This window comes from Prunus mume, linkage group LG2, assembly GCF_029339155.1.
Source record: "Prunus mume cultivar Tortuosa linkage group LG2, ASM2933915v1, whole genome shotgun sequence".
Taxonomy (NCBI): domain Eukaryota; kingdom Viridiplantae; phylum Streptophyta; class Magnoliopsida; order Rosales; family Rosaceae; genus Prunus; species Prunus mume.
In genome coordinates this window covers 14,720,350-14,739,442 of record NC_142699.1, presented here as the reverse complement: position 1 = coordinate 14,739,442, position 19,093 = coordinate 14,720,350, and the positions used below count along the sequence as shown (strand labels likewise).

General features: G+C 36.6%; 4 protein-coding genes across 7 annotated transcripts; all 4 read left to right on the top strand.

Annotated features, from left to right (window-relative positions):
• Nucleotides 1–896: 896 nt before the first annotated feature.
• Nucleotides 897–4,983, top strand: LOC103321261 (eukaryotic initiation factor 3 gamma subunit family protein). 3 transcript variants are annotated; one of them, XM_008223054.2, is made up of 13 exons: nucleotides 899–1,361; nucleotides 1,458–1,585; nucleotides 1,697–1,817; nucleotides 1,998–2,079; nucleotides 2,157–2,227; nucleotides 2,636–2,677; nucleotides 2,780–2,904; nucleotides 3,127–3,220; nucleotides 3,796–3,853; nucleotides 3,978–4,156; nucleotides 4,234–4,339; nucleotides 4,453–4,539; nucleotides 4,651–4,983. In XM_008223054.2, the coding sequence occupies exons 1-13, from the start codon at nucleotides 1,237–1,239 to the stop codon at nucleotides 4,735–4,737; spliced, it is 1,305 nt and encodes a 434-aa protein (XP_008221276.2). In that variant the 5' UTR covers nucleotides 899–1,236; the 3' UTR covers nucleotides 4,738–4,983. The 3 variants fall into 3 exon arrangements, with proteins under 3 accessions (XP_088901691.1, XP_008221276.2, XP_008221275.2); XM_008223053.2 differs by having other exon boundaries at nucleotides 903–1,361; nucleotides 3,796–3,898; XM_089045565.1 differs by lacking the exon at nucleotides 4,234–4,339 and having other exon boundaries at nucleotides 897–1,361; nucleotides 3,796–3,898.
• Nucleotides 4,984–5,456: 473 nt separating this feature from the next.
• ATE2F2 (winged-helix DNA-binding transcription factor family protein) lies at nucleotides 5,457–9,930 on the top strand. Of its 2 annotated transcripts, none has more exons than XM_089045567.1 (13): nucleotides 5,457–6,145; nucleotides 7,080–7,317; nucleotides 7,477–7,562; nucleotides 7,671–7,759; nucleotides 7,838–7,892; nucleotides 8,317–8,369; nucleotides 8,447–8,497; nucleotides 8,579–8,627; nucleotides 8,725–8,793; nucleotides 8,873–8,952; nucleotides 9,082–9,292; nucleotides 9,402–9,459; nucleotides 9,538–9,678. In XM_089045567.1, the coding sequence occupies exons 1-13, from the start codon at nucleotides 5,894–5,896 to the stop codon at nucleotides 9,555–9,557; spliced, it is 1,311 nt and encodes a 436-aa protein (XP_088901693.1). In that variant the 5' UTR covers nucleotides 5,457–5,893; the 3' UTR covers nucleotides 9,558–9,678. The 2 variants fall into 2 exon arrangements, with proteins under 2 accessions (XP_088901693.1, XP_088901694.1); XM_089045568.1 differs by lacking the exon at nucleotides 9,538–9,678 and adding an exon at nucleotides 9,694–9,930 and having other exon boundaries at nucleotides 5,570–6,145.
• A 3,492-nt stretch (nucleotides 9,931–13,422) lies between these two features.
• HVA22G (HVA22-like protein G) lies at nucleotides 13,423–16,639 on the top strand. The gene is made up of 7 exons (XM_008223057.3): nucleotides 13,423–13,832; nucleotides 14,638–14,678; nucleotides 14,773–14,871; nucleotides 14,959–15,015; nucleotides 15,107–15,170; nucleotides 15,273–15,482; nucleotides 16,076–16,639. Exons 2-7 carry the CDS (start codon nucleotides 14,647–14,649, stop codon nucleotides 16,487–16,489), a joined length of 876 nt encoding a protein of 291 aa, XP_008221279.2. The 5' UTR covers nucleotides 13,423–13,832; nucleotides 14,638–14,646; the 3' UTR covers nucleotides 16,490–16,639.
• Nucleotides 16,640–16,902: 263 nt separating this feature from the next.
• LQY1 (DnaJ/Hsp40 cysteine-rich domain superfamily protein) lies at nucleotides 16,903–18,674 on the top strand. Its single transcript, XM_008223056.3, has 5 exons — nucleotides 16,903–17,526; nucleotides 17,648–17,731; nucleotides 17,868–17,919; nucleotides 18,132–18,288; nucleotides 18,418–18,674. The coding sequence occupies exons 1-5, from the start codon at nucleotides 17,359–17,361 to the stop codon at nucleotides 18,437–18,439; spliced, it is 483 nt and encodes a 160-aa protein (XP_008221278.2). The 5' UTR covers nucleotides 16,903–17,358; the 3' UTR covers nucleotides 18,440–18,674.
• Nucleotides 18,675–19,093: the final 419 nt, after the last annotated feature.

The following is a 19,093-nucleotide window of genomic DNA, read 5'->3' as shown; positions in this document are numbered from 1 at the left end:
TAGGGCACTATTTTAAAACCATTTTTGGAATACTAAAATAATTTTCTAATAATTGAAACTATTTAAAAAATATATTCGGATATTAAAAATAATTTTAAAGCCCACAAAAATGTTTAAGATAACTAAATATAATTAATTAGTATTTATTAAGTAATTTATTAAATTAATTAAAATATTTAAATACTAATTATTCATTAAATAATAATAATTAAAACATAAATAATATTTAATATAATTTAAAAAGTCTAAGATATTACATAATTGCAAAATATTAAACTAAATAAACAATGTTGTATAACAAATAAAAAACAAAGTAACCAAAATAATTTAAAATAATTAATTAATATTTATTAAGTAATTGATGAAATTATTTAATTATTAATTATTCAATAAATAAATAATAATTAAAGCAAAATTGTTATTTAAAGTAATTAAAAAAGATTGAGATATTATTTTTAAAATATTTGAATATATTTACAGAGTATAGCCGCGTGATCTGAAGATAAGTTAATGTAAAATCTTGTACTTTAAGAAAAAAAAAAAGACAAAAATGAGATGTTAATCATAACGTGTAATATCAAACAACAATTGAAATACGTGTTATTTAATGAATAACTAGTCTCTTCGTATGCACTTCCATGCATGCAAGAGGCTTTTTTAAAAAAAAATTAAAATTTATTTTAAAATTTTAAAAGATAATGGGTAGTTGTGTTCCATAAAAATAGAATATATTATTTGATTTTTTTTAAAATTTTAATTTTTTAAAGATAAAAAATGTGAATTTATCATATTATCCTCATTTAATTAATAATTTCAATTCTTAATTTTTGAATTAACAAAAGGTATTTTCTGATATTTTGAATGTTTCACCATTCTGGTATTTAAACATGTGTGGCGACGAAATTTTGTATGGATTTCGATAAAACCCACTTGTTAAACTTAAAATCTTCCTCAAGGCATACACTCCACTAAACCCTAGCTAACTGTCGAGTGGAGTTGGGTTTTTAAGGTTTTATTGATAGCTTCGTTTCAAATTGTCTTTCTGAAATATCCGAGCCCGTCAGTCACTCAGACACTCTTCTAGTCCCAGCAATGCATCTCTGATGCCTGTATATTAATAATTTGTGTTTTCAACTAAAATTCTTCCTAGTCTGTTCTTCAATTTATTGAGAAAGGGATCCGCGGTAAGACTATAATAAGGGGAGTGTATATTCAATATAACATAAAAGACTGGATATGTCGGAAAATAAGCCCCAAAGCGATTTATTTGAAAGCCCTAGATCGACCTGGGAAGGTTGCAGTGTCTTGCTTGACATCAACGACGGCGATCGTTTGGTTTTCGCTCGTCTCTCCGCAGGAGCGTAAGTCTTTCGCTCTCAATTGTTGCTCTCAGTCTTGGAAATTCACACGCATGCTCAGTTAAAATAAGCACAGCTAAATGTGTAATGGATGTGCAGGACATTGAAGATTGGGAATAAGAATTGTTCTCTGCAACCCTTGCTTGGCTGCCCCTTTGGTTCTTTCTTTCGCGTTGAAAACGGAGCGCAAGGGCCGTATTTGTCTCGTTATACTCCGTCCACAGAAGGTTTTGTTTTTTATTTCAAAATTTTCAGATTATTTTCTTTGTTTATTTTGCATGTTTATGGCAGTGTGTTCTACTGTAAAATTTAGTTTCATCTTAAATTTCATGTTCCAGGTAATAATGTTCTAGAAAAAGGTGATGGCCAGTCAATAGATGAGTTGAGAGACAATCGGGCATTAGTTGATAACAATAAAGCGCAAAGCCTAACTGGTGAAGACATAAACGAGATGCGACGGTGAGAACAAACTGTTCAAGGATTTAATTTGTATCTTTGCACACTTCTGATGCAGCTCTCTTAAAACTTGTGCACCACCTGCCTTATAATTTTTGGGATAAAATACATATTCTATCTGTGTTCACTATCCTGGCATATTATCTTCCTTCCGAGAACCGAGGCTGACAATTTTTTATGCAGACTGGGTGCAACTGGTGATGAAATTGTTGATGCTCTCATTGCGAACAGTGCGACATTTGAGAAAAAGACTGTGTTCTCACAGGTAAAATTAGACAATGTGAGTGCTACTTTCGTCTTTATTTGAGATAAGCTAATTGCCTGTCTGTCTGTTGTCTGCAGGAGAAATATAGGCTTAAGAAGCAAAAGAAATATGCTCCCATTGTACTTCTGAGGCGCCCTTTCACTAGAAGGTTACCTCTTACTTTTGAATCAGTAGCTTCTCTGAAATATGTCATAGTTACAATTTGAGAGACACTTATATTGAAATTTGGGATATTGGTTGATGTAAGACAGGAGTGTTCTTCCTGTAATTCTTGTTGGGTGTTTATTATTTCATTGGTTATTTTATCATCTAATGATGAAGTTGTTTCGGATTTAAAGCTATATGATTCAGAGGTCCATATAAGATGTGGAATTTCCAAATAAGTGGAATTAGAAAATAAACAGGACACATCGCCACAAGCAGTTGAAGCTAAAAGAGTTATGAAGAGCCCTACTATCTGCATTAACATTGGTTTGGGTGGGTTCTGGATGTGCATCTGTAATGGCAGAATCTGAAATTCTTTTTACTGACTTGTCTTTCTTCTTGTTTCTCTCAGTATATGTGAGGCGTACTTAAAGAAGTATCCGACTAGAATTGGGTAACGACATAGCGACTTATGAATTTTCCTTTACTTTTGGTAAATGACTTCCTCATATTTTTTGCTCAGAATTTATGAATTACATGTTTGCCTTTGATTCAGATTCTTGCGAATGGATACATTATCTCTTCTGCTTTCCATGGCTAATGTCTCTGCAAATTCTGATGTCCTCGTAGTGGATATGGTTGGAGGACTTCTTACTGGTGCTGTGGCAGAGCGTTTAGGAGGTTTGCTATATGTTTATTTTTTCCCCAAGTGTCCTTTACTATGTGTTGGTTTCAATTTATAATTAAAGTATGTAAACAAGATCTATGGGTGTTGAAGTAGTGAAATGAAGTGTAACCATATCCAGAGTAAAAAAGGAAATCTGTTTGTTGTGGCCACTTTGTGCAAATGCGACTATTTGTTTATGACATTTTGGATGTTGAATGCTTCTGTATGTTTGACAGGGGCGGGCTATGTCTGCAACACATACATTGGTGGCTCGCCTTATCCTATTGATATAGCGAGGATATTCAACTTCGGAGATGAAATTTGCAAGAGGTACATCTGCCTATGAGTTGCACTATTATAGGATATACGGTTAGATGAAATCCTGCTACTCTTTATGTATGCAGGCATTGTGCCATAAAAGAAACTAAAGAAACTGGAGGACTGCAAATTGAATTAAGAAATTGGAGGACTGCAAATTGAATTAAGAAATTGGAGGCAAATTTCAGTTTCATGAAATTAAAGAAAATAAACTATTTTTTCTTTTCTTGGTTAAAAAAAAAGAAAAGAAAATTGAAACAATATTTTCCAATTATACTATCGACAAATGTTAATGTTATTATTGATCGTCTCTTCCTGGAATCTTAATTTCTGTTAATTGCTTTGTTTTATGCTTTTTCCAAAGAACCTGTGCATCACATGGATTTCATACTAGTGCATTATAAACCTAGGTTATGGTGTTGATTGTTATGCCTAGATAACCAGGGTGAAAATTCTTTATTCTTCGGTTGATTTGCCAAAATTATCATGGATCCCACCCCACCTACTCCATGTGCACTTCGGTTTGCATTAATTTTTCATACTTGACCAATTTTTGAGATATCTTTATATGTATGTTTTTGTTCCAGGATTGTGAGGTCTCCTCTCACTGATCTCTTCTCTGTGCAAAATGGTCTGCAAAAACCAGTAAGTCAAGATTCGGACTCTTGTAACATGGAAAGTCAGTCAAATGTAAGCAGCTCCTCATTTTTTGTCTGCACAATTGTGGGCTTGCAGTTTCTAAATTGTGTCAGATATCCTTTTTTAACAGGACCGAATTACTTCACCAGTCAGAGTGGAAGAAGTCTCTCTTGTATCTGAAAATGTGATCTCGGATGTTATTCCTCAGTCTACCAGTTCTCCAGTAATCAAAATGTCCAAACCTGCAAAACTGGGAGAAAAAGCACCACAGGAAATCATCAGCTCGTGGAAAGCGCATGGTTTCTCTTGGTAAGTATTGTTGTTGCATGTTTAGTTTACTAGTTGAAAGAAGCATCTGGTTGATAAGGTCCACATTCTCTTTGCAGTTTAATAATAGCAGCACCAGAGCTGGATACTTGGAGCTTAGTTAAGGAGATCTTTCCACTTTTGTCAAATTCAGCTCCTTTTGCTATTTATCATCAGTATCTTCAGGTTGTTAGCTTCAAATGCTTTATCATACCAAATTAATGATTTGTGTATACGGACGGATTCTTCACTTCTTGGTGGAAGATTAAATTAAAACAACTATTGTCTTTAAAATGCAGCCTCTTGCAACATGCATGCACAATTTACAACTGGGAAAAATGGCAATTGGCATGCAAATTTCAGAACCTTGGCTACGCGAATATCAGGTTGGTTTGGTCTTCTTAATGCATCTGTTTGGTTGTTTTAGTGTTTGTATGATGATTCTTGTGATGAAAAGATCGACTGATGTTCCTTTCTTTTTGAATAAATTGATGCAGGTACTTCCCTCAAGAACCCATCCATGCATGCAGATGAATGCATTCGGTGGTTACATTCTCAGCGGGACCAAGATAAGTCCCAACTGATTCTACCTCTAAAAGAACTAAATCACAAGGCGTGAATTGCTGTTATATGGATGTTCGTGAGCAAAACTCACAGCGTCCAAAATGTACACTAGCTATTCATTTTTTACTTATCTGTAAACCTGCAAATACAGCGCTCTTTTTTTCTCTTGCAGGGTTTGCAATCTGTGGGTTGTGGCCCTTGTGTATTTTTACGGCTATTTTTTGGGCCTAATGAGAATAATGATGGTGCTCTATTTTTCTTGCGAATTTAGATTTTAAATTTTCTACCAGAAACCTATTTCTGTCGTAGACTTTCATCATATTTGAAGTGCAATGTGCTCGCCTCCTTTCATTTCAACCGAGTTTGAACCCACTCCTTATCCATTGAAATAGTTTAAAATATCGTTAATTGTTAGATTTGATGTGAGAGAAACCAGCTGTGAGAGAACAATTTGGCGTTTGGTAAACTTTTTGTTAAAAGTGTTGTTGGTACTGATTCCCGTATAATCATTAAACCCAATATCTCTTCAAAACCGATTCCTACATAATTAAAAAATGAAAGCATTTCATTACTTGCTTTTCCTTATAGCTTTTTCTCACAACAATTTTTAACAATAAGTGATTTTCTCATAGTTTACCAAACTGGCTAGGCTTTCCAAAAATTTAAAAATATCACTTATCACCCCAAATAAGCAATGCTAAACCAGCACTATGTTTGAGCGGGCATGGTAAATTTGGAACGTTGGGCCATCGGCCCATTACGAAGCCCAAGCCCAAGATGAAGAAGAAGGCCGAGCCGGAGTTTTAGGCCATGCAAATTATAATTACAATAAAAACCGAAGTGACGGTGACAGGCGAAAGGCGGGGCGAGGGGATTCGAACTCATCCGCATACGTTTCCCGCTGTTGCGTCACTTGACTGACGGCGCTTACTCTCTCTCTCGCTCTCGCTTTGCGCTTCGAGTTTGATTTGTGTTTGGTTTCCTTCTCCATTTCTGAAATGCCATTAAAACACAAACACTCACAAAATTAGAGAGTAATTAAAAACACGTACATATATATATATATATAATAATCTCTCAAAATCCGTTCCAGTCGATTTTCCCCTTTCCCTCCAACACTCAAAAACCTACCTCTTTCTCTCACATTCTTCAATTCTGCTTCTCTCCCGCTTACCCATGGAGATGGAGGATCCGAATCGCCTTCTTCGACCGTCTCAATTCGAGTTCCAGCTGCTGCACTCTCATTCGCAGACTCAGAATCATCAGAACCATCCGAGCTATCTGCTTCCGTCTTTGCTTTCCTCTCAACATCTTCTTCCCCACTCATTTCCTGCTTTCGCTCCTTCCATCGACTCCGGCCATCACCGCCTCTCCGATAGCGCTTTTGCTTCTCACGCGGACGCCCATTCTGCTTTTGCTAAGCTGGCGGTGAGTTTTTGCTCCTCATCGTCGTATTTTTTTCGATTTCAATTTTCGTTTCGGAATTAATTTCCTGTTAGGTATTGATTTTTTCAAGTACGATCACCGCAATCCATCATCATCGTCATTATCTTCTTCTTAACATTCAGTTGCTGATTCATAGGATTTCAAAAGTTTAGAGGCTTTACTGCTTTAATGATTTCTTTTCTTCTCTGTTGTTGATAATTAGTTGTGGATTTTATTGGCCGGTGGCTTTGATGTTTCCTTATAATTTATTGAGTCGTATGTTTGGCATTAACTTCGCATCCTGCTTATAGTGGTCAATTCGTGATTTCTTTGCAATAGTTTCTCTTAACAAATGGTCATACTATCTTCCCACATTAACTTCACAATCTGCGTCTTTATTACAATTTACACTGATTTTTAAAATTTTAAATTTTTTTTAGTAATAATTTTCCGTACACGCTCGTGGATGATACACTATAGAATTTCACAACTTATTCAGAAGAAAAAGAAGAAATGACAGAGATTAAAAGTCAGTTGTAGTCCAAGAGAATTACATTTTAGAGTTACGCAAAGTTGGCATTGTTTCTCTTTAATTTATTGTCTTATTAATTCGCTGTTAGTTAAATTATTCAAGACTACCAACAATGATGGCAGAAGTCAGGTTGTTTTACAATTGGGATCATCAGAGTTGATTACACTTGCTGGGGTGTCTGAATGCGGTTTTATTAGTTTTATGCTGTTGTAAATGTGTTTCATCAGCACAATTTGAATTGTGCCACATGATTTTTTTTCCTCTCCTTTTTTTTAAAATATAAAAATTACGATACCCAGGAATGGTGTAATTCCTAGAAATTAATTACACTATAGATTTTAGCATGCTTGATATGTTTTCTTTTTGCACATCTCTCATATTTATTATAAGCAATAATTGCTGCAGTTGAGACCAAAGAAGGAAATAGATGATGTGGCTCAGATTGGTGGGCATGAAGCTGCTGCTGGACCGAGCAAGGTACTTCATGATCCGTCGTTATCTATTCCACAGTCCTGCACGGGTAGAAAACATAACCCTAAGTCAAAGGTTCCTAAGCATACGAAAGCTGGGACTCAAAGATCAACTGCGGATTCTCATAATGGTCTGAATCCAGCTATTGGTTGCCGCTATGACAGCTCTTTAGGTAAATTGAGGATCAAAAAAGGGAAGGAAAAAAAATCATTAGGAGTTGTCCCTCTCCTTCTATCTAACTTTGCACACACTTTAGAGCACTCACTTTGTTACAGGCATTCATGGATGTGGCATATCGAGATTAATAAGGGGTGTAATATGTTATTTGCAGGCTTGTTAACCAAGAAGTTTGTTAGTTTAATTCAGGAGGCCAAGGATAGAACCCTTGATTTGAACAAAACAGCAGAGGTGTTGGAGGTATATCAAATGTCTTTGATATCAGAGTCCATAGTCAGACTGTAGCATGCACTTGCTGTTATGTTTGAACTGTAACCTATTGAATTTATTACATATTGGTTGTTGCAGGTTCAAAAGCGGAGGATATATGATATTACGAACGTTCTTGAAGGAATAAATTTGATAGAGAAAACTTCAAAGAATCATATACGCTGGAAGTAATTATATAAATCTTCACTTTCCTTTATTTGGTACTTTATGTATGATTTGATATGACCAGAGCACTTTAATGGCAGGTGTTATGAGGGGTCGACACCAGGGGAGCTAGATGATCAAGTTTCTAGAATACAGGTGCATGTAGAATATTAATCATTTGGATCTTGTTCATAACTCGACATCTTGCTCATTGCATGTGTGCTTGTGTCGTGTATGCCAACTTTGAAAGACTATTGAAACATTACCGAGACTTATTACATCCTTTCAAATAGTGATGCTGATCTGTTGGTTTTCAAGGTTATCAATGCCTCCAACTATTTTGTAAAATGAGTTGCTATCTTATCCTAAATTTAATGCACTATTTGTTTGGGTGGCCAAGCAATTTGAAATCTTAACTGAGGTTTGGATGATTGAAATTGGTCGTGAGTAGTGATATATTGTAATGCCATTCCTGGTTTCAAGCAAAAGTCAGGCTTTCTACTCTGCTGCTATAATCATGTTGCAAACTTGGAGTATTTGTACTCTCTCTAACCACGAAGAACATTTTGTTTTCTTTCAGGATGAAGTTGAAAGTTTATATGCTGAAGAATGCAGGCTTGATGATGCTATAAGGTTGGTTGTTTAGAATTAGACGCATTGAGATGTTTTTCTGTCTGGTATGTTGAGCTATAAAGGGGTTATTTTTTCAGGGAAAAGCTAGAGCTTCTGAGGGCCCTGGAGGAAGATGAAAAGAATAAAAAGTATATTCTAAGTCCTGGTGTTTTTTTCCCTTTCTCTTTTCCCATTTTTAACTTTATAATCTGCTAAAATCAACTGTTTAGGTTCCTATTTTTGACGGAGGAAGATATTTTAAGCCTTTGTTGCTTCCAGGTCATTTTTTGACTTTAGATATTTGAAACTTCCATTACTTTGTGCTTTATTACTATTGATCAATCCCAATGTTTTCTTACTGCCATTGTTGTTACAGAATCAAACACTTATTGCAGTCAAAGCTCCCCAAGCTAGTTATATTGAAGTTATTGATCCTGATGATGAGGTGGGTACATTGGATGGATGTGGTTTGAGACTTTGTATTGTAAATCGCATAATATCTAACTTGCTTTTTAATTGATCAGGAGGATACTTGTTTTCCCCAAAAGCAGTTTAGAATGATTGTCAGAAGCACTATAGGACCTATACATTTGTACCTCTTGAGGTAATTTTTTCTGTATACATGCATAGGCTAGGCTATCTGACCCATCCTTACCAACAACCCCCCCCCCCTTCTCTCTCTCTCTCACATGTGCAGATTACGATTTCTTACTTTATATTCTCAATATTGTAGCAAATACCAAGGGCAACGTGAGAATATTGCTGTTAAGCAAGCTAAATCAGTGGGTTCATCTTCTTGGAATAGTAGTGATTATTCCAGAGTGGAAGACGGAGGGCTTTCTTCATACCATCAGGGTAATAAAAAGGACAGTTCTGAAATTCTCAGCTTACCAGGCTCAGAGGCATCTTGTGGGATTCAGAAGATTATTCCTTCACACGTCAATGTTAGTATTCTTTTTCTTCCAGTAATTTACTTATTAATGTATTTACTTTTCTGTCATTGGTCATAATTAACCTTACTTACTGATTTGTGTATACTAATTCTGTTTGCAGGCCAATGACGATTATTGGTTTAGATCAGAGCCTGAAGTCAGCCTGACAGATCTATGGGGTTAGCATACATCCTTTCTCCATTTGAGTTTCTCTGTTTTGTTCCGAATCTTATACAATTATTCCTTGATGCAAAAAGGAAATGGAGCATTTGTGTAACAGCAACAAAGGACGTTCCTGGAAGTTGTTCCTTAAAAAACTACATAACAATTTGTTTAGAGACCTACCTATTTCACAATCAAGAAACCTGTATGTGATTAAATTAACTAACGGCCTTCTTTGCTGCAACTTTCAGCGAATTAGGACTGGGCCCAGAGCAAATAACCTCTCCTTCAAGACAATTCTGGGAAGAGTGGTGCAGCATTGGCCAATGGACATTGACCGTAGTGTAAATGGGAATCAGGTGGTTGATTGCTCCAGATGGCATGAAGGGTGCTATATTCTTTTCATGTTTTGATATGAAATTGTGTAGCTAGACCTTTTTTATTTTACATATCTTTTTTATAGTAAAATCCATAGTTGCTGCTGGAAATTTGTTACAATGTACGGCGAGGATGCCGTTTAGATGGCTGCCTATAACCATCTAATCTATGCAACCTACATGGGTCATGTGAAGGCAGACGAATAACCGGTTTCAGTCAAACCAGAGATAAACACCCTCATTTGGCAATTTTAGGGCTTGCGACGTGCGGAGAGGCAGATAACTGCTATTCTAAATCCGTGTTTTGAGTTTTGCTTTGTTGAGATTATTTGTCAACCAAGCCTTGAAAAAAGGTCAAGGATTCTGTCTTAATTTTTGAGGTAAAAACCCCGTACCTGACGTGACCATACACATTGAAAAAAAATTGCTAATTCAATTGGCAACATCATTTTCAGTTCAAGGATTTTGCATTAGTGCTGTCTCTGAAAATTGCGTTCTTCTTTATAATCAAGTCAATGAGATGGAGTATTTTGGTCTCTTGCACTGTCTAGTGTCAACGTCCTTGGTTGGGTTGCAACTTGTAAGAAATAGTCGATCTAAGCCCGTAGGTGGACGGGAGCTTTAGAATTGACGGCCCAGATATGGCAGACACTACTACCTACCACTGTAGTTAGTTAGTTAGTTAGTATATCCGGTCCCCCCAATTTCGACCACACGGTTATCGCATTTGTGGCGTTCAGCAGCAGAATATTAGAACAAAACTCTAAAATGAAAAGAGACTTTTCTTTGTTCCTGCTACGTTGATTAATAATAGAATTAGTGGGTGGATGATTGGCATTTGTCACCAAGGCATTTAGTAATTAGAAGTAGTAGGTGGGGTGGCTTGGCTGTGCCTCCCATAATTGAGGTGTATATATTAGTGGGTTCATTATTCAATGAGTCTGTCTATCTATCTATAATTCAACCACCAGTTGGCACCATTAATTAAAAGATTGTATTGTGCTGCAAATGTAGAACAAAGCTCCTCCACTCCATTAACAATGCACAATGTGAACTTACACACAAACACTCACTTGTTATTCATGATGGAATTTAAATACCATAAGGTATAATTTAAATTGGCAACTTAGAACATCCACAATAAACTTCTTAAACTACTTTTTTAGCTAAATTTAAAGTTCACAATGAGCTTCTCTATATATATAATGGATTAGAAAGAATCAGGTTTGGTGGGAAGAGTCCCATAAAATTAAGTAACACATAGAATACTTGAATTGGATCGGATTGGTAGGTAGGTAGGTAGTTTAGCCATGTTTAGTCAAATTAAATACATAGAATTAGGCAAATGACCCACTAGTCTAGTGGTTTGGAATAATTGATCACCCATGAAAGGTTATGGAGCATCCGTATAGTGTGTGTGAGTTTGGTATGTTATCACCCCTCTCAATAGAAAATGTCTTCAAATAAAAAATAAAAAAAAAAAAACACACACACACACACATGAGTAGGATTATGACATGTGAATGGTAAAGAACCAGTATTCCATTCCAGTTGCTCTTTATTATCAAAAAGAGTAATTTAGTTAATTACCAGTAATTCCAGTTACACTTTATTATAAAAAGAGTAATTTAATTTAGTAAATTAAAGAGAAACGTTACGTTTGGGTTAAGGAAGAATACATACGATACGAATATAGTAATGTAACATCATTAGTAATTATAACCAACGCATGACGAAAACATGCATTCATCATCATCATAATTTGAGTTGAGTGAGTCCAAGACATGCTTGAGCTGAGACTGAAACAGGGCACTGAGTTGTGAGTGAAAAATGGGTGGGGGTGAGAGTGACAGGGGAACAAACTGAAATAATAAGAAGCACATGCAGCAGGACAGGAGATGAGGGGAAAGAGCTGAATATGATGAAGGCATATGCATGGGAAGTCTCCAGTAGTAATTAACTTTGAGAATCCAACGCTTTGGAACCTTCCCCACTTCCACATGCTTCATCCTCGCCTTTATCTAAATTTTCTTTATCCAATCCAAGGCTTGTGGTTGACAAAAACACAGAGAGAGAGAGGAAAGACAAGACCCATATATGAATATGATGTCCTCTCTTCTTACACATTTACTCAGCATGCTTTATTTATCATATCTGCATATCCATGATCCATCCGTCTGTTAGGGTGTAATGTAAGGATGCACTCACACTCACGATAATCTATGCTTATCATCAATGCTCATTGCTCACAAGTTCACAACAAGAAGGTCTTCTAACCAAACAAAAGGATCAATATTACAATTACAATAATCTTATCTTTCTATCCTCCTTTTGGTTTTATTTGATTTTATTAGGGCTTAACGTGTCAATGTAGTCTCTCTTTTCTCATGTGGTGTGGCCACATTAATAAAGAAAGAGCGGGGAGAATCTCATTTATCGTACACTTTTTTTAACTTTAATTTATTGGTTGGATGTTCTGCTAGCTTGCTTCTTCTTTCTTAGAGGGAACAGCCAAAAGGAGGAAAGGAGGAAAGGAGGAAAGGAGGAAAGGATGATGACCTTTCTCATCTCATTTCATATAGCCTATAGGTATATAGCCCAAACCAACCCCTCCATCTCAGATTCTCAGTCACAGTGGGCCCTATAACACACCTCATTATGCCCTCTTGCTCCTTACCAACTCAACCCCGGTCTTGAGCCCACACCACATAGCCCATAATCCCACCGTCATACAGTACTCATACAGAGTCAGACTGTTTTTGTTTTGTTTTTTCTGTTTTTTTGTTTGGTTGTGTTTTTTGTTTATATATATATATATATATTATATAAATTAGTGAGATGAATTTTGAATTTATGATCTCAAGGTAAATATTGAGCGATTGACACCTAAACTAATTCACATGTTTTAATTTTATAATAAGAAGAAAATGCTCTAACGTTGTATTATCTTCAATTCTTTCATACGAGGAGAAGTTGAATATCAGATGTGAAATTACCGAAAAGCATCTTCAATGACAAATGGGATGCGACTACGGAAATAGCAAAATAAATACTGTAGATAAAAGGAGACTGGAGCTGGACAATGGGTGGGTCCATTCCAGTCCGGTGTTATTTATAAAAAAACCAGCGATGTTATATGTTACCGTTACTTCCGTAGACCCCACCCCACTATATCTAAATTTAATTATTTTAATATTTTGCTCGTTAATCATTATTCATAATCCATTTCATCGGATACTTTATACACGACAAGAATCTCTCAACCCCACTTTATCTAATTTTATTTTCTTTCTTTTTTCTGTTTGATCAAACACTTTATCTAATTTTCTCTAACATACACATTTTCTAACCCCGTGGTGAAATTGCCCGGCCACTCAATCACGTAATGCCACTGGATAGTTGGAAAAATAATGCTTATTATTATAACATGTTGTTTAGGCTTCAAATGGCGAAAAGGGCGTAAAGCCAAAAATGCTTTAAATGGAATTTTCACAGAGCAGAGATGCGGGCCCGGCAGCTGAGGTGTCAAGATTTAAAGGCCAAGGAAAACGTGACCCGTTTGTTTCAACTTTAACGGTGATCAAAGCCCTAATGTACATGGCGAGGCCTTCAACACGCAAACACCAATCTCCGTGATGATACGGTGATACCGATACGGAACCCAAAAGCAAAATGTTTACTCTCTAGAGACTAGAGAGAGAGAGAGAGAGAGAGAGCGTGTTTATTAAAACTCACCGAATCAAATCCAATCTCATCCGAGGCCAAAGGAGCAAACCCAACAAACAAATGGCAATTTAAACGGCACAAACACTGCTACTCTCTCTCTCTCTCTCTTAGTCTCTTCCGCCGCCGACATCGTTACGGTTCGTCGACGCCTTTCGGCGGCGCCGTTTTCGTCCGACGGCGATCCCCGAACAGTTCGCCGATTCGTTTTCTTTCAACTTCGTCGAATAACTCTCATTATATAGTATTTTCTTTTCAATCCGTAACAATTTCAAAATAGTCGTCAAGAGGTACTCATTTGTTTCTCACTCTCTCTCTCTCTCTCTCTCTCTCTCTCTCTCTAAGACTCTAATTGGTACTATTTATTTTCTTTAACAGCGTATTATTTTATTTCATGAAACATGAGATTGGGTAATGTTTCGGCTCTTTTCAGCATCGGATTATTGCATTCTGTGGTTTTTTTGTTTCGGAAATTTAAATGGTTTTTATTTTTCATTTTTGTGGGGTAATGGATGCTGGTAATTTCTATGCTGACTCCAAAAAATTTCAAATTAATTTCCGTACGGTGCAATCATCTGCTTGAGCTTGTTGTTTTGTACAAATCTGTTGTTGTACTCACTTGAATTTGAATGGGGATTTTGTTTGTGGAGGATAACAATTAAACGATTTTAAATTATAGTCAGTCCAAATACTTCGTTTCTCCTCCGATTCTTGGTAAATCTCTGTCTGGTATTTGCTAAATTCCAGTAAACCAAAACGAAAATGTATCTGAGTATCAGTATCTTTCTGATTTAGGAAAACAACAAGAGGTGGGCCATTTCTATGGTTCTTATCTATTGTGAATTCATTTTGCTTTTAATTTTTATTAATGGCAATTTTTACAACAAAAAAGAAAAAGAAAAAAAAAAGCAATTTCATTTTCTCTGCTATGAAAGTTCTTGAAGGATGTTTCGTTTGCTAGTTATGTTGGCTTTGAAAAATTTGCAGTTGCTTCTTATTGAATTGAGCTATTTGTGTTTCTTTACTTTCACACCTTTATTATTATTTTGCCAGACTTGTTTGTGTGACCCAGCTTTTATTTTCTGTGTATGACAGGTCTACAAGATGATAGGATCCTTTCTTACCAGAGGACTTGTGTATGTCATCAATTGACCCTCACTTTCTGGTTTCTTTTGAAGGGACTTATGATTATTGTCAAATTTTAACTTTCCCCTTTTAATGCGTTGTCAGGATGGTTCTTGGCTATGCTTATCCAGCTTACGAGTGCTACAAAACTGTTGAAAAGAACAAGCCAGAGATTGAACAACTTCGTTTTTGGTGCCAGTATTGGTATAAATTGCTTTTTGTGTCTGAAATAGTCTTTTACATTTCCTAATCATTCTTAGTGATAACACTCTTTTCCCCGCTGAATTTCAGGATCTTGGTGGCTGTTTTGACTGTATGTGAGAGAATTGGCGATGCTTTCGTTTCATGGTAGGGATTTGTATTTGAATATTGAGGGATTTTAAATATGCTTCTGTTGTGCCACTTCTTTGTCTCATTCTGGCTTTTCTTTTTATTGAAGGGTTCCAATGTATAGTGAAGCTAAGTTGCTCTTCATTATATATCTGTGGTTTCCTAAAACAAAGGTATAGGATTCTATAAGGGGCTATCAGCTTATTTAATTGCTTGTCTCCCTTATTATTATTAGTACTCCTTTTCTCATACTCACAACTGTCTATGTGTTGCAGGGAACGACCTATGTGTATGATTCCTTCTTTAGACCATATCTTGCAAAGCATGAGAATGAAATTGATAGGAACTTGCTGGAATTAAGAACCAGGGCGGGTGACATTGCAGTTGTGTATTGGCAAAGAGCTGCAAGCTATGGTCAGACGAGAATATTTGATATTTTGCAGTATGTTGCTGCACAGTCGACACCAAGGCCTCGCCCTGCTCAGGTATGATGACATGATTCCGACTTGGTATGTTCAATTTTACCGTTAACTCCTGTTACTATTGAAATGCAACATGACCGTTCTGGGCATCCAATCAATTGGAACAAGTTATTATAAAATTATTGTTTTTGTTTCATCCAGGCTATTCATTTTTAGTGCACCTTGAATTATAAAGGCAGTGTTGAATAGAATTGCTTAATTCTGTATTTATATGCTGTCCCTTTTCAATAGCTATTTTACGAATGTCTTTCCAACTTTTATGTTGCTCTTTTCCTAAAAGCTATTTTGGTTTGAACTTGGGGATATCGTTTATATATTTCTTCCATGTAATTACAGTGGACTGTTCCTGCCTTGGTTAGAGTGGTACTGGATTCAGAGTAATCCTACCTTAGATAATTGCGTTTTCCTTCAAGTTTTGACTAGTCCATGCTGTGTTGTTTCATGAGTTATTGATGGTATATTGCATCTCTTTAATACCCTGCATTGGGCACCTTCATTGCATGATATTTATTGGTTATCGTTACTATATCGGCTGTACTGCATTATATATTATTCAACTGCCTCTGCTGACGAAGTTGTTACTCTCAACATTGCAGCCACAACAAGGTGTTAGGGCTCGTCAACCCCCTGCTGCTCGCCAACCCCCTCCATCTCCAAATCAACAACCAGCTGCTAAAACACAATTGCAACCTGAAGAACTGCCATCTCCCACTTCTAGTACTACTTCAAGTAAGGACCAAAGGGAGATAGCCGAAGCATTAGCTCCTTCAACAAAGCCTAAAGCCGCCCCCCAAGCAGCAGTTTCAAATACTCAAAAAGCGACAGCAGCTGCATCTGAATCCACTAGCCAATCTGTCCCAGCTGAGGAGGTTGAACCAATGCAGACTGAAGCAGTGGCATCCTCTTCATCGACTGAAGATACAAACCCTCCCCCAAAAGAGACAGTCATGGAGGAAAGCATTCGGGTTACACGTGCAAGGTTGAGGAAAGCTCGTTCTGCAGGCCGCTGAAGCAGCTCCTTTTTCAAATTTTTAGCTTGGGAAGCCAGCTTATAAACAGTAGGTGGGACCAAGGGATGGTTCTTGAATGGTTGTAGTAGACTGATGTAAATTTGTGGCCTTCTAGTTTCTATTCCATTTGTTTAATTTGTTCTTTCAAAACGCGGTTCAGCAGATAAAGGGTTCTGATTTAACAATTCTCAGAAATAACGTGATGAAGTCGCATCTGATATCAGAGTTGGAGTCGAGTAGAAAGGTGAATCCGGTTGGTGTTGATTGATGTATGTAAACTTGGGTCGTAAGCGTAGTTTAAGATACACCTAACTGAAAGTGACATACTCTTATTGTTGGCTGTGTCTTCTCAGGTCTGATTTTCCAGGTAGATTTCAGCCATTGTCATTTCTGATATATATAACGAACGTCTAACCAAGGGCAACGAGGTGGCATTTTTCTTGAACTTTTGACGTGGTATGTATTGTTCACAATGTTGAAAGCCCATACGTTTGCTGGTTATATGCCCATCAAGATTGAGATGGGCCAGACTATTGGGCTTCCTTAACCCATCTAAATTCCAAAGAACGCATTTTCATAGCCGAGGATGGAGCCACGTAGAGGAAAACACTGAGCTTGTTGTGAACTTGTGATAGATAAAGCTCTCCACTCGGCTGTCTGGTGGTTGATACTTGATATGAAAGCCAACTGTGAACCCCACATATCCAAATCCACCAGCGCTTGGTCTTTGGTTTCGTTTCTACCATCATACCATTGCGTTGTGTTTCTCTGTTTGTTCAGTTTTGAGTTTCAAGTAAAATGCTGCAATATTTCTCGTGGACTTCTTACTAATTTGTTTGTAGTTCGTATACCAGAAAATTGACCTGGAAATGTCACTAGCGCCCTCAATTCCCCGCCTTCACTCTCCCTTCCTCTGCTGCCCCCTCAAGCTCTCCACGTCTCCTTCTTCTTTATGTATATCCCACAAATTTGCAGGAAATCAACGGTCGCCCAGGTCCTATCCATGCATTAGAGCTCTGGATCTTGATCAAAACACGGTTCTTTCCTCCACTCTTTTCTTTTCGAAATCATGTTTCTACTACTTTTCCAATTTTGAACACATTTCTTTTAAATTCTGGAAGAGTTTTCTATGGAATTTGAAATTAGCATGAATCTCAGGTTGTGGCAATCTCAGTTGGGTTGGTGAGTGTTGCAGTTGGGATTGGCATTCCGGTTTTCTATGAAACCCAAATTGACAGTGCTGTGAGTAATTGCAATTTCCCCTCTGCTCTATGTATCAAATTATAATTAATTAATGAAGTTTGTAGTAAAATGGTGTGTTAATAATACTTAATCGATACTAGTTGCAGCTTCTAATTAAGGTTAATGTTAATTGCAGGCAAAGCGAGACAACACTCAGCCATGCTTCCCTTGCAGTGGAACTGGCGCACGTAAGTAATAAAGAAACTGCTTTTTTTGTTCTATAATTTTTGTTTAATTATATAGAGTTATATATATATATATATATATATATATGCAAGTAGTAAACCATTTTACCTTCCTTGTAGTATCTGTGTTTTTTATTTATCAAATGTTGTGAAAATAGAAATGAACGGTGAGTTTGTTTGTAAACAAGTTGTAGTTTTGGTCCTCTCTGTCTCAGAAAAATGCAGGTTTTGTACGGGAACTGGCACAATCGTAGTGGAGCTTGGTGGGGATGAGAAAGAAGTGTCTAACTGCATTAATTGTGACGGGGTGGGTTCGTTTACTTGCACCACATGCCAAGGTTCTGGGATTCAACCTCGCTACCTTGATCGCAGGTATTAATAATATTATTATTATGGGATCATTTCATGTGCAATTTTTGTTTTTAGTTTTTGTTGCGCATATGATTCTTAAAAAATGGCAACTAACTTATGTTTTGTGTTCTTGTGTTCTGTTTTGAACAGAGAATTCAAAGACGATGACTGAAGTCTGCGAAGAAGAAGAACTGGGATATTGGATTCTCTTCCAAGTTGAGGGATGCTTAACTTAAAAGAGGAATTATATATATTGAGAAGAAATCTCGAGTGTTTTTGGTTATTTTCTCTACTCACCTTTTCTACATTGATGTGTCCAATTGCTTTCATACCTTCATCTGATCCACGCATGATTGATTCTCTTCCTTTTTGTTTTATTTCTGAATAAGATTTAACTAGTTTTGTTATGCTCTGCTTAATTTACATCAATCAGCCAAAGCTGGTGCTAAACTAACAAGTGTCAATAGTTTTTGTTTTATGTCCATGTTCCTCTAGATTGTGGTGCTAAACTAACCAATTTCAAATAATATTTGAACGAAATCAAATAATAATAACCTACGCATAATCTTGATAATATTAAAGTGACGTGAGTTTTTATCCATGATTGGGAAGGTAGTAAGGGAAAAAATGAATGGGAATCAGATCAACTACCATTTCCTAGTTAATATGATTTCTAGTTTTGAGGGAATGTGATTATGGATTTTGAAGTGGGACCCACACATTTTTTTCATTCATGATTGCAACTAAATGCGAGGGAAGTCAGGAATTGAAATCAGTCCCTTTTTTCCTAAACCCGTTACTGATACGTAAACATGTTATTAGTTTT